Source organism: Scyliorhinus torazame, chromosome 14, assembly GCF_047496885.1.
Source record: "Scyliorhinus torazame isolate Kashiwa2021f chromosome 14, sScyTor2.1, whole genome shotgun sequence".
Classification (NCBI taxonomy): domain Eukaryota; kingdom Metazoa; phylum Chordata; class Chondrichthyes; order Carcharhiniformes; family Scyliorhinidae; genus Scyliorhinus; species Scyliorhinus torazame.
This window is the reverse complement of record NC_092720.1, coordinates 123510042-123524905: the sequence shown is the minus strand read 5'-3', so window position 1 is coordinate 123524905 and position 14864 is coordinate 123510042. Positions and strand designations below refer to the sequence as shown.

Genomic DNA, 14864 nt, shown 5'->3' with positions numbered 1-14864 from the left:
TTACCTGGTGAATCAAATTATACACGACTGGACATGGATCCACAAATTGAACCCGACGAGTCTGGAAAGGGAAGGAAGAGGGGGGAGGAAGGGGGGAGGGGAAGAAAGGAAGGGGAAAAGGGAAGGGGGCAGTAACCAACAAGGCAGACAGTGGAAGGTTGAAAACGCAGCCGCAAAGGAAGGACCCAAAAGCTGGATAAAAGGTGCCAGGGCAGAACCTCCCCCAGCCCCCCACCACCCACCTCCAGATAGAAGCTAGGACGTATACTTGGTAGATTAGGATTGGATTATTGTGATTTTCTTTTTCATAGAATTTACAGTGCAGAAGGAGGCCATTCGGCCCATCAAGTCTGCACCGGCTCTTGGAAAGAGCACCCTACCCAAGGTCAACACCTCCACCCTGTCCCCATAACCCAGTAACCCCACCCAACACTATGGGCAATTTTGGACACTAAGGGCAATTTAGCATGGCCAATCCACCTAACATGCACATCTTTGGACTGTGGGAGGAAACCGGAGCACCCGGAGGAAACCCACGCACACACGAGGAGGATGTGCAGACTCCGCACAGACAATGACCCAAGCCGGAATCGAACCTGGGACCCTGGAGCTGTGAAGCAATTGTGCTATCCACAATGCTGCCGTGCTGCCCTTGCTATACCTGCTATTGGAATGACCATGCTCTTCATAGTGGGGTTTCGTACGCATGGATATAAAATGACAGAAAGCCAATAAAAACATTTATTTAAAAAAAAGAATGACAAGGGCAGCAGATACACAGGAACGCCATCACTTCCCCTCCAAGACACACACAATCCCGACTTGGAAATATATCGCTGTTCCCTCCTGAACAGCACTGTGAGAGTACCCACTCCACGTGGAATGCAGCTCACTACCACCCTCTCAAGGGCAATTAGAGGTGGGCAATAAATGCTGGCCTAGCCAGCGAAGCCCACATCCCATTAAAGAATTTTAAAAATAGCTGCAAAAAGCTGCAGTACAGAGGCATCTGGGTGCACGTGTACCTGAATCACAAAACGTGAGCCTACTGGTAAAGTCAATAACTTTCAGCTGGCCTGCGGATCCTGCTACGGCGGGACAGGAACATCCTGGCCGATATTTCCTCTCATGGGGGGATCCTCGATCTCGGAGGCACAGTTTAAAAATAAAGGACGGGATTCTTCAGTCCGCCGGCCACGTTTTCCTGCGCTGCGCGCCCTCGCCGGCAGCGGGATCCTCTGTTCCGGTAGCCCGCCAATGGGATTTCCCATTCTGGCCACTCCATGCCAGCGGGAACCCCCCACGGGCATGGGTGCACTGCAGGAGAATCCCGCCAACAGAGAATTGCCCAGAAGGTGTCTCCCATTTAACAGGGAGATGAGGCGGAATTTATTTTCTCAGAGGATCGTTAGTGTTTGGGATTCTCCTCCACAGAGAGCAGTGGAGGCTGAGTCGTTGAATGTATTAAAGACAGAGTTAGACGCATTTCTGATTGACAAGATGGTCAAGGGTTAGGGGGGACAGGCAGGAAAGTGGAGTTATAGTCACCATCGGAACAGCCATTATATTATGACATGGCGGAGCGGCGTGAGAGGCCAAGTGGCCTACTCCTGCTCCTATGTCTTATGAGCTTAGGTGTAAGCCATGATCCTGAGGTGACTCCCTTGCCTACATGTCTAAAGGTTGTAGGCTCAAACACTCCAAAGACTTGAGCGCGTCGCCTGGGCTGGCACTTCAGTGCAGCACTGTCGGAGTTGCTATCTGTCAAATGAGGCGTTAAGCTTCTCGGCTAGGCATACAAGACCCGGAGTGGAAAAGGAGCAGAGGAGTTCTCTCATATCCTAGCCAATATCATTAAAAGAGATTATTGTTGTCCATGAGAAGCCCCGAAAAGATAAGTCAAAAGTAATTTATTTCTTACTCACAGTGAGGAAATACAACAACGAAGCAACACTTCAAGTCCCAGCCGGAACCATCCCGAGATGCCGGGTCCCGCTTGGGCTGGCTTTTATCCCGGAGAATTAACAAGCCCCGCTGCGGTGCCTTTGCCCCCTGTTATGGGCCAGGGTTTAGAGAACCCCAAAGTTATCATGGAGTTCACCTGACCCACAACTTTTAATAGATTGTGGTGTGGGGCGCACACGGCCCACCCTACAGGTCTGGTGTAGCAGACATCGAAAAGTATTTTTTTAAAGTAAAACAATGTTTATTCTATGAACTCAAATTAACCTTTTTAAAACATACAGTGAACATCTTAGCAACCATCAATTCAAATACAAGTCCCAAAGAATACAACACTAAGTAATGCTTACCCTATCCTTTTAACATCCAGAAGACTTACAAAAAACATAACCTTTAACAGAAGCACATCAGGTTAAAGTCACTACTGAAAACATTTATAATTCTGAATTCACCAAATGATCAAGAGATAGTCTTTTCATGGCAGAGAGAACAGCAGTGCAGCTGCTTTGTCTGGCTTCAGCTCCAACCATGAAAACAAAACCAAAAAGACAGATACACCCAAGCTTTTCTCAAAGTGAAACTAAAAAGCAGAGCCAGAGCTCAGCTCCACCCACACTCGGACACCACTGCAGTAACATGAGCAGCCAAACATTTCTTAAAGCGACATTCCCATGACACCACTCAGCAGGAGAGCTCGTACTCCACAAGCCCCATGGCGAGATCGATCCGTTCGTCCCCGTGTGTCTCGTGGGGGTTATAACACATATCAAGGGAGGCAGTGGTGCAGTGGTATTGTTGCTGGGATAGCAATCCAGAGACCAAGGTAATGCTCTGGAAACCCGGATTCGAATCCCACAAGGGCAGATTTTAAAAATCTGGAATTAAAAGTCTAATGATGACCATAAAACCATTGCCGATTGTCGTAAAAATCCATGTGGTTCACTAATATCATTTAGGGAAGGAAATCTGTCATCCTTACTTGGTCTGGCCTACATGTTACTCTAGACCCACCAGCAATGTGGCTGACTCTTAAATACCCTCAGGGATGGGTAATAAATGCTGGTCCAGACAGTGATGCCCACATCCCATAGACGAATAAATAAATAAATAAATATTGCTTTGCTGTTTGGTGCTGCATTTTCGACATTGCAACATGACTTCATTACTTGTAAAATGTTTTGTGATATTTTCGGGTTGTCTGAGGAGATATATAGTTGCAATGTCTCTCTCTCTTTCTCAATAATGGTTTATAACTTTATAACTTTTACCTTTAGGTTTCCTCATGAAATTCTACCCAGTGGGTGCTTCCCTCACCCTGTGCTATGAGGTGTGCTGTCGTGGGGCTGAGTGGATTGAAGTCCCCCTCAAACTGCTTCCCACCAGTTAATTCATTGTTCCACTCCTGTTGGAGCTCTGGGACACAACTCACTGCGCCGACCTGAATTTGCCTTGTCTTCACTTTTTTAGTCAATATGAAAAATATTTTCAGCATGAGATGCAGCACGGTAGCACAGTGGGTAGCACTGTTGCTTCACAGCCCCAGGGTCCCAGGTTTGATTCTCGTCTTGGGTCACCGTCTGTGTGGAGTCTGCCTGGGTTTCCTTCGGGTGCTCTGGTTTCCTCCCACAGTCCAAAGATGTGCAGGTTAGGTGGATTGGCTATGCTATATTGCCCCTTAGTGTCTTAAAAAGGTTAGGTGGGGTTACGGGGATAGGGTGGAGGTGTGGGCTTGGGTAGGGTGCCCTTTCCAGAGGCTGGTGCAGACTGGATGGGCCAAATGGCCTCCTTCTGCACTCCATGAGATATATCACAAAGATAGAGTTAATGCCTTTCAACATCTTTTGGTATTTTCCGAGGTTTTATAGTGCTTGTTCAAGTGGCTAAGACTTGTACTTTTGGTCTAGCCAGATGGTGCCATAGAATGATCCACGGGGAGTCTCTCTCCACAACAGTTTACCCACAGGAAATCACTCGTCCAGTTGTCACTCTCCCCACAATTGTCTGCTGGGAGTGGCATGTATAAAGAGTGAGTTAGTGGCACCACTGGTCTCCAGTTCAGACAATAATGGGTTCAATAAAAGCAAAATACTGCGGATGCTGGAAATCTGAAACAAGAGCAGAAAATGCTGGAAAAACGCAGCAGGTCTGGCAGCATCTGTGGAGAGAGAACCTAAAGTTAAGGGAAGGGATTCTCCCATCTTGCTCGCAGCTGGGATTCTCCAGTCCCGCTGAAAACGAATAGGGTTTTGGCTGGGATGCCAAATTCTCCGTTCTCACTTGCAGTGGGGCGGCAATGGACGAGACCGGAAAATCCCACAGAATGTGTCTTGTCACATGATTCTTCTTCAGACCCCCCAATCCAAGCTTGCGCATGTAACCTAGCCTGATGTCAAAGCGCAGTACTGAGGGAAAGTGCTGCATTGTCAGAGTTTCTACCTTTCAGGTGAACTGGCTTTACTTGTAGATGATCAAGAGCATTCTCCTGGTGTCCTGGCCAACGTTAACCCCTCAACCAAAACTAAGAGGGTCAGTTCAACTTTGGTGTAATACTGTTGACTTTGATTCAGTCGCCTGTTTTTCACCTCTCCCTGTCTATGAAATTTGGGAGAAATGTATAGCAGGTGCCAGAATAAATATTGTCTATTTCACACTATATCGTAAAATCAAAATTACTCTCTTGATAGTGAGGGAAGAGTACATTATCTCATCGCTGCCTTCCTGCACGTGAATTGGCTGCTTCATTTGCTTACCGACCAACACTGACTATTTAGAAAGTCACTCAGCTATCACGTGCTTCTGAAAGCTCAGGTGATACAGAAGTTTTTATATAGTTTCTGTCTTTATCAATTTAAAACTAAAGCAGAACGTAATACATCTGATGGAAAAACGTGAGCCTGTCAGCCTACAGTCTGCAGTGAAACACATTTATTTTGAGATACTTCACACGCCACACTCCTTTGCACATTTACACGGGTATGTGGTGCGTCTTGCACTTTGGGTTGCCAGCTTTACTTGGACGTACTACTGAAGATTTCATCACATCTCCCACTTCCCAGTCACCCTATGACCCAACCACTTTACTTCTCATTTCAAATATTTCCACAGCTGATAAATGAAAGCCAACAAACAAGTGAAAGAAAAGTAAAATAGGTTTATTTTATTGTAGCCTAATGATTTTCAACTTGGGGTTGCCTGTTCGAGAGCCAGGAGATTGAATGTGTTCTAGAGCCAGGCGATCTCACTCCTCGCTTCTCCCCAATGTTCTGCCATAATAATTACAGACAGCAAGAGGAAACCACATTGAGACATCAGGAACAACTAGCTGATGCTATCCTTATTTACCAGCAATAGAACAGTGAACGGAAGGATGGGTACAGAATTTCATTGAATGAAGGAGTTGGCCACACAACAGTGAGGATCTGGAGGATTGTTGTTGAATATTTGTTTATCTTCAGTCAGCAGACTCCAGCTCAAAGAAGGGACTGCGAGGGAACACCTCCAGAACAGCTCAACTCAACTGGATATCAACAACTTGCATTTATCTAGTGCCTCCAACCGAGTTCAAACATCCCCAAGGCTATTCGCAGGAGGATTATCAAACACAAATTTAACACTGAGCCACAGAAGGAGATATTATGGCAAGTTCCCAAGGGCTTAGCGAAAGATGTCTAAGGAGCCTCCCAAAGGAGAAAGATGGAGAGTCAAAAGGGGTTTAGGGAGGAATTTAGGGCCAGGACAGCTGAAGGCACGGTTACCAAAAGCAGGACGCAGGAAATATCAAAAGTTCCCAGCATGTTAACAAAGAAAAGATGCTGGGCGGGATTCTCTGTTGTCCATCTCCAAAATCGGGAACGGCAATCAGGCGAAGAATGGTTCCCGATGCCAAAATTGCGACAGGCGCCGGTTTGACGCCGGGTCGTGATTCTCCGCCACCTCCAACTCGACGTTATCGAGACGCACACCGCGCACAGTCACAACCGCGTTTGAATATCAAGCTGTCTCCGATAGGCCGAGTTCCCGGCGGCGCAGGCCATGTGTGGTCTCAGCGGTAGTGAACCTGGCTTGGCGGCTGCAGAGAGGGCACGCTGACAGTGTCCAGCACCGCCATACTCCGCCGAGAGCCGTGCCGCTGGCCGAGGGGCTACTGCCAGGGCTAGGGGGAGTAGTGGGGGATGGACGGGAGGTGGCCTGCGGGGTCGGGTTGGCCGGGTACGCAGTCCAGCATAACCGGAGCCAACTTGACGGGGGCAATCGGTGTGTGTGTGGGGGGTATAGGCATACCCGCAGCTTGTCAGCCCTGCGCGTATCCAGAAAGGACCCGGTGATTCTCCCACCATTTTAGCGCATTCCGCAGGTGTTTCACGCGGCGCTGGTGCGAGCCCCTCACTGGTAGCAGAATCGGTGCAGGTGTGACGCCGATTTTTCCATCGTGAAACACCACAGATCCGTTGTTGGCGTCAGTACGTAGACGCAGGAACGGAGGATCCAGCCGGCTCTCTTTTGGCCTACCTGAAATAACTGCTAGCAGCTGCCAGGACCACCCGATGGCAGGAGAACTCCCTGTCTTCCACACACAGCACCACATCTGTCAGGGACCCCTCCAGGCGGAGGCCCTCCAGGCCACCCTGGAGGACGGAAGAGAAGCCAGTGTCGTCAAAGGTCATCCTCCCATCGGACGAACCCTCCGTCAGCCCCTCGACGTCCCAGGAGTGTGTCCCAGTCTGGCTGCTCGAGGACTGGTCGGTGCTGTTCTCCACCACGTCTGCCATTTCGCATGCTACTGTCTGATTGCTCCACTCTCCGCTGACTGCATCAGCGTTCTGAGGTTTCGAAGTCGGTTGTAATGTTGCCCTTGGACGGATTTCCTGCTCATGACTCGCTCCTTATCAGAGACCAACACGCATGCATAACAGGAAGAGCTCGCTTTCTCATTTTTTAAAATCCATCTCCCCCTCTCACCCAGTACTGCCCCTCACATGCTTTTCTTTCATGGAGTTTAGTTAGTTCACTGAACGATGATAAATAAACACTTCTCATCTCATTCGTGTTTCTTTAGTGTAAAAAGGAATTGAATGTAATGTGCAGATATAGCGTGGGTAAAATAAGAAAGCAGCGCTCTAAACCGGGCAGGCAATCTATGTTAGAGTCAAAGCAGGGCTTGGGTGACGTCAAACACCATGAGTCTGCAGATCGAGAGTGTCTGATCTGACTCCTCAAATCATGTGGGGTTAGTTCCTGCCCTAAGGATGACCTTCCCCTAGCAAAGTGCTTAATGATAAAGGTCGCCCACAAACAGATAGCAATGATTTTCAGTGAAACAATTTATATTTTTTGGTTTTCTACCTCTCGTGAGGACAATGACACTTGTTGCCTTTGATCCCTTTGGCTGCGGACAGTTCATGGGTTGAATTGCAAGGTGCTCAACTACATCAACTCTCACAAACTTCTACAGATGTGCCATAGAGAGCATCCTATCCAGCTGCATCACAGCTTGGTATGGCAACTGCTCGGCCCAAGATCACAAGTAACTGCAGAGTGTGGTGAACTCAGCCCAACGCATCACACAAGTTTGCCACCCTCCCATTGATTCTGTCTACACCTCCCACTGCCTCAGGAAGCATTGTCATAAACCCCTCCCACCCAGGCTTTGCCCTCTTCCAGACCCTTCCATCAGCCAGCAGATACAGAAGTCTGAAGACCCGCACATCCAAGACATAGGAACAGCTTCTTCCCCACAGCTATTAGACTCCTCAACGACTCTCCCTCGGACTGATCTGTTCCCTGTAAGAACACTATTCACGATGCCCTATGCTGCTCTCCAATCACTATTTGTTGATGTACCATTTGTCAATGTATCATAGAATCGTAGAATTTACAGTGCAGAAGGAGACCATTCGGCCCATCGAGTCTGCACCGGCCCTTGGAAAGAGCACCCCACTTAAGCCCACACCTCCACCTTATCCCTGTAACCCATTAACCCCATTTGTCCTTTTTTAGACACTAAGGACAATTTATCACGGCCAATCCACTTAACCTGCACATCTTTGGACTGTGGGAGGAAACCGGAGCACCCGGAGGAAACCCACGCACACTCGGGGAGAACGTGCAGACTCTGCACAGACAGTGACCCAAGCCGGGAATCAAACCTGGGACCCTGGAGCTGTGAAGCAACGTTGCTAACCACTGCTGAAAAATACTTTTCACTGCACTCTGGTACATGTGACAATAAATATCAGTCAATCAATCAATCATGCTGCCTCTCTCCGGGAGTTCACAAATTCAACAGCAGTGCCAAGCTGTATGACGGCAGGACGATGAGGTCCAGTGAAGTGAGTGTGACAAACAGAGTAGGCAATGGATCCCAGTGGAAGTCTGTCATAGGAACTTCTAACTATGGACATGCTAGCTATTCTCATTATGTGGGGCCTTGGTGCAATGTTGGAGCCTCCAAGAAGGTCAAGACCACCAGTATCTCAGACAGAACTTAGTCACAGCAATGAAGTGAGGAGAACCTACCAACAAGTAAATGTCTTCTGGGTTGTGGAATATCTGCTCAATTGGGATAATTCTCCCCTCTTGTACTTGCGCTCCATCAAGCACTCCTGAGTCTAGAATCAGGGGCGCCATTCTCCGCCGGCGGGAGTCTCCGTTTTGCCGGCGCCCGGGGGTTTCCCGACGGCGTGGGGCTGCCCCACAATGGGAAACCCCATTGACCGGCCGGTGTTACGGAGACTCCCGCCGGCCGGTCGGGGCAGAAATGTGGCGGGGCGGGTAGGAGAATTTCGCCCCCAGGTGAGTTAAATGTTGAGTAAAGCTTCCTCCATACTGTGCCAACAAACATTCCAAAAGCAATGCTAAACACAGAGTAATCTCTTTGACATTGTCCCACAAAAACTCCCAGGGCAGGTACAGAAAGGATTTGATATAGAGTAAAGATCCCTCTACCCTGCCCCATCAAGCGCTGTCATGGTAGGTACGGCATGGGTTAAAAAAAGTACAGCATGGGTTAAAGGCCGAGTAAAGCTAACGCTGTACTGTTCCCTGAAGCATTCTCAGATCAAATACAACACAGTTAGATAGAGGGCGCGATCTGACGAAAATGTTTCTAGGGGCATGATGTACTGGCCAAGCTGCACCCGAAAAGTAGCGATCTGTGGCACACGTGGCCAGTAAATGACGGGAGACCCCACTCTCGGGATCTACCCAGCTCGCTATGTCTTGCGTGATTTAATGCGACCTCACGAGACGTCATGATGTGAAGCCCACCAATTGTGGGCAGGATCGCTTTTTGGCAAATCTGCATATTGGAGCAGGACGGCTAATATCACTCTGATATGCAGTTCCTGGAGTTAACCAAGGCATTGGGATCTTCCTTTCACCTTGGAAACCTTGGGCTAGCACCGTTCAGTGCTGGTCTCCACAAATGGGAACCAGATGGAACGTCGCTCGTGGAGGTCACCCAGGGGATTGGAGGCCCCCAAGTGCTTGCCCTCTGGTCAGGGTGGCACCCTGGCACAGCCAAGGTGCCCAGGTGGCACTGCCAGCCTGGCATGCTGGCTGCGCCAAGGTGGTATTTTTTACACAGTGGTGATAGGGCCGGGGGACCCGGGGACCCCCTTAAAGTGAGTTGGTGTTTGGGGGGGGGGGGGGGGGGGGGGGGGCTCGCCGATCACGTCAGGTGCTCAAAGGATCCAGACGCCATTTAGAATTGGTGCCCGATCTCTCCCTGCACGGAGGAGTTCCAGCAAGCGGAGCTGCTCAGTGCAGAAAACGCAGCTGAGTACGTGTGTGTTCCCTGCTGAGGATGTTAGAAAGCGGGTGTTTCTCAGCACTGCGTGCACTGGGGAAACATGTGGCGAAACGCGCTCGCTATGGGACTCTGTTCCCATTTGGTTAGATCGGCCCGAGGTGTCATTTGTGGTGGGTTTTGCTGGGATTTTCTCCCCGGCTCTGTCAGAGAGTTCCCCACTGCTATCTAACCACACTTAGTCACTTTTGTGGGCCCTGGGAAGTTTCTCACCGGGCTAGCCCTCACATTATTGTCATCACTGGGTAGCTGAACTCACTGGCCAGACCGGATCCTCAGAGATCTTGCCACCATTTTGAAAGAGTGCCCCGATCTTTAAGTGAGCTTGAGGGTTCCCCCACACCACCACCATCCACGGGCAATGTCGCCCTCAACACACATGGGTACTACCCCACACCCCCCAAGAGGGGACTTTGGGGTTGCTGATGGCTCCCCTTTTTCAGGACCCCTACCCTTCACCCCCCCCAACCTTCCAGAGGTCTCTTAATATCTGTCCTGTATCCCTCCACCCTTCATGCCCTCCTTTCATGTGCATCGTCCCTCCCAGGCCCTCACACGTGGCAGTGCCACCCTGGCACCCTCACACCCTGCCACCGTGGCACACTGGCAGTGCTCCTGCCGGCTTTTCAGTGCCATCCAGACACCTTGACTGTGCCAAGTTGACAGTGACAGGTTGCCCACGTTCAAAGGGGTGGGCCAAGGGGGCCACCCTGTCCCTGCCCTTGACTGCCCAGGGGCCTCTAATGACCCGCGAGACCCCCCCCCTCCCCCCGGATGCTGTTCGGCCTGGCTCACATTTGTGTGGACCAGCAGTGAATGGCGCCCAGCTGAGGACTGCCTGGGAGTCCAGCAGAGGCCAGGATCCCGCTAGATCCCGGGTGAGCACACCTAAGCAGGTTTTAAACCTACCCATTGTAGTCGGGATACCGATTGCGACGCTTCGTGAGACCTGGGTAAATCTCCGAGGCAGACTGACTGCCGAGAAGCGCATGCAAGGCCTCTCCTGGCATCTACCTGGCGTCACGCTCCCATTCAGGTGTAATGCAGCTGGTACAAATTGTATAAAAGTGCAATGGGATAATCTTGCATGGTTATGGGGACCGAGTGGGACTAGATTATTCCATGGGGTGCCAACTTGGACTTGATGGGTGAAATGGCCTCTTTGTGCCATAGATGACTCTATGACTCCACTCCATTAAAAACTGCCCAGATGAGGCACAGCATAATTTGCATACAAAGTAAAGCTCCCTCTGCACTGTTCTAAAAAAAGTAGCATATCGTGCATAGCATGGGTTAAATATCTTACCCAACAACTCTATCTCTGCCCAACATTTTCTGCCTCAGAGGAGCACTTGGCAATGCCACCCAGGCATCCTGATATTAGTCTATCCTCATGACCTCTCCAAGGGAAGTTGTTAATTCGATTCCAGTTTTTTTCAAAAAGGTATTTTATTCCAAGCATGTTCAAAATAAAATCACAACTTTAACATCCAACAGAATATAGTTTGTATATTTTGCCCATTTACTTCACCCTCCCTCCCCACAACAAACAGCTCCTCAAATATAGTCATAAACGGCCAGTCCCATACCTCGAAGCCCTCCTCTGAACCCCCTGAGGCAAATTTGATTTTCTCTAATCTGAGAAACTTGTCCAAGTTTCCCAACCGTGACGCGACCCCCAGTGGCGTAGCCGACCTCCAATTCAAAAGTATCCATTGCCGGGCAATCAGGGAGACGAAGGCCATGACAATCACCCCCTTCCCCTCCAGCAGCTGCAGCACCTCCGACACCCCAAAGATCGCCACCAGAGAGTCCGGCTTCATCTCAAACCCTACAATCCTCGATAGGTTCCTAAACACTGCCTCCAAAAAGTTCTCCAACTCCACACACCCCCAGAACATATGGGCATGGTTCACCAGTCCCCTGCCACACCTCTCGCACCTCTGGGAAAAACCCATTCATCCGGGCCCGAGTCATGTGTACCACCATAAACTTTGTAAAGTTCACCCTTGCGTAGGAGGAGGTCGAGTTCACTCGGCGCATTTCCTCGCACCAAAGTCCCCATCCTATCTCCCTCCCCAACTCCTCCTCACACTGCCACTTGATCTTTTTCACGAAGGCCATGCCCTGCTCTCCCAACCACACATATATGTCCCCGAAATTAACGTCTACATGGCAAACTAAGCAATATTTACCTGGCCTTACGGAGGAAAATCGCAAGGGACTGAAAAACAAACAGGAACCTTGGCAGTATGTTCATCTTTGCCAAGGCCTCAATCGCCAGCATAAACAGCAGCGGGGACAGGGGACACCCCTGCCCCATTCCCCTACGCAGCCAAAAATACCCTGGGTTTGTCTCATTCATTTGCACACTTGCTATGAGGGTCGCATAAAACAACCGAACCCATGCCACAAACGTCGGCCCGTGCCTCCCCAGGATTTCAAACAAATATCTACACTCTACCTGGTAAAAGGCCTTCTCTGCGTCCATTCAAACAATCACTGATGTGTTAGGCACGTTGGTTCGACGTGGACTGCACTCGATGCAGGGAAGTTAGAAACAGACGTCTAACACAGGAGAAGATCCAACACTGTTTTATTCAACTAGATGAACTGCTGTACATATTCAGCTATGGGTCGACACTATACTGATCTGACTAGTGACCTTGTAGTAGCCTGACCAGACTTACTAGCTACCTCCTGGTGTTTGTGCTTGCTAGTTCGTGGACTCTGATTGTCTCAGTAGCTGGGTCCCGAGAGAGCGGGAAACCTTGTGCCCTCTGGCTTTATAGTGGTAGTGTCCTGTCTGGCGATTGGCTGTGCTGTGTTGTATGCTTACTGGTCATCCTATATGTCAATCACTGCCTGTCTGCATCTCATTATGTACATGAGTGGAAATTATGACATCTCCCCCTTTTTTTTTTTGAGTTAAATAAATACTGAGGTATAATATAAATATATATAAATATATATAAATACATATAAATATATATAAATATATATATATATAAATATATATATAAATATATATAAATATATATATATATATATACACAAACGGTGATTGAACAAACGTATATACATGGGAAGGTGTCGATAGTGCAGATACATGGCAAACTGAGCAATATTTACAAAAGTTAAGTCGATGGATTCAGTCACAAAAAGTTACAAACGTTATGTCTACAGATTCAGTCTTTGTGACAGGTGACGAATTCTTGTCGATCGCCGCAGAGGTGGATCAGGAGCCGCCTACACGTGGAGAGGTGGGATCGCAGGATCACTGGCAGATCGGTGGCCTCGTGGCAGGGTACGTCCGGAGAAAGCATGATAGCCGGTGGAGAACTGTGGTCAGGTGGTGGGCGCGGAACTCTTCGCAATGCCCCTCTGTTGCGCCGTAGCAGGGAGCCATCAGCCATGGGAACAATGAAAGACCTCGGGGCAACTTGTTTGACAACAACAGCTGTGGCTGACCAATCGCCCTCAGGCAACTGGACGCAAACATGATCGTCTGGAGCCAGCTCAGGTAAATCCGTGGCATGAGCGTCATATGTTAGGTGGATTGACCATGATAAATTGCCCTTAGTGTCCAAAATTGGCCTTAGTGTTGGGTGAGGTTACTGGGTTATGTGGATAGGGTGGAGGTGTTGACCTTGGGTAGGGTGCTCTTTCCAAGAGCCGGTGCAGACTCGATGGGCCGAATGGCCTCCTTCTGCACTGTAAATTCTTCTGCACTGTAAATTCTATGATAAATTCTACGATGTGGCCTTCTGTTGGGCCCGGGACTGCTGCACTTTTTGCAGTACTGTGAGGTGTCAAGGTCTGGAACATGGATGGCTGGAACTGTGGTCCTCAGAGTGCAATTCATGAGCATCTGCGCTGGGGATAACCCAGTGGACAGTGGGGTGGCCCTGTATGCCAACATTGCCAGGTTGAAGTAGGAGCATGAGTCTGCAGATTTGCACAGCAACCGCTTGACAATATGGATCCCTTTCTCGGCCTTCCCGTTTGATTGCGGGTAGTGGGGACTGGAGGTAACGTGATGGAAATTGTAGGACTGTGCAAAATCAGACCATTCTTGGCTGTAAAAGCATGGACCGTTGTCGCTCATTACCGTGAGCGGTATCCCGTGCCTGGCGAACGTTTCTTTACAGGCTTTGATGACCACCTTCAACGTGAGGTCGGACAGTTTCACCACTTCTGGGTAACTGGAGAAGTATCGACCAGGAGTACGTAGTCACGCCCCTTGGCATGAAAAAGGTCTACACCTACTTTGGACCATGGAGAGGTCACGATCTCGTGCTGTTGCAGTGTTTCCTTGGGTTTAGCCGTTTGAAACTTCTGACAGGTAGGGCAGTTGAGGACAGTGTTGGCAAAATCCTGGTTAATGCCCGGCCAGTAAACCGCCTCCCGAGCTCTGCGTCGGCATTTCTCGACTCAAAGGTGACCCTCATGGAGTTGACCCAGCACCATAGCCTGCATGCTTTGAGGAATAATGATCCTGTCGAGTTTCAGAAGGATTCCCTCCACAACCATCAGCTCGTCTTTAACATTAAAGAACTGTGGACATTGTCCCTTCTGCCAGCCATTGGTAAGGTGCTGCATCACACGCTGCAGCAGAGGGTCCTTGGCCGCCTCCTCACGAATTTGGACCACCCGTTCGTCAGGGGCCGGAAGGTTGGTGGCACACAACTGCACTTGCGCTTCTATGTGGCAGATGAAGTCACCTTGTTCACACGGTGTGGTAATGGACCGGGATAGGGCATCTGCAATGATCAGCTCTTTGCCTGGCGTGTAGACAATTTCGAAGTCATAGCGGCCGAGTCGAAGAAGATTTTGCTGTAACCGAGGTTCCATGTCATTTAAATCCTTCTGGATTATGTGGACTAGAGGCCTGTGGTCCGTTTCCACCGTGAATTTCAACAGGTCGTAAACGTAGTCGGGAAACTTGACTATCCTGTCAGGAGACCCAGACACTCCTTTTCGATCTGGGCATACCGTTGCTCAGTGGGCGTCATGGCCCTGGAGGAATATGCCACTGGAGCCCAGGACGAGGAGTCATCTTGTTGGAGGAGCACCGCCCCAATGCCGTCCTGGC

General features: G+C 49.6%; 1 protein-coding gene across 1 annotated transcript in view; it reads right to left on the bottom strand.

The window, feature by feature from the left end:
• LOC140390001 (kelch-like protein 6) overlaps positions 1 to 6750 on the bottom strand; it is a 69168-nt gene extending 62418 nt beyond the window's left edge. Inside the window, exon 1 of the mRNA XM_072474763.1 lies at positions 6472 to 6750. Within this exon, the coding sequence (XP_072330864.1) occupies positions 6472 to 6731 (260 nt within the window). The 5' untranslated portion in view covers positions 6732 to 6750. The remainder of the gene's footprint in view (positions 1 to 6471) is intronic.
• Between the last annotated feature and the right edge of the window lie 8114 nt (positions 6751 to 14864).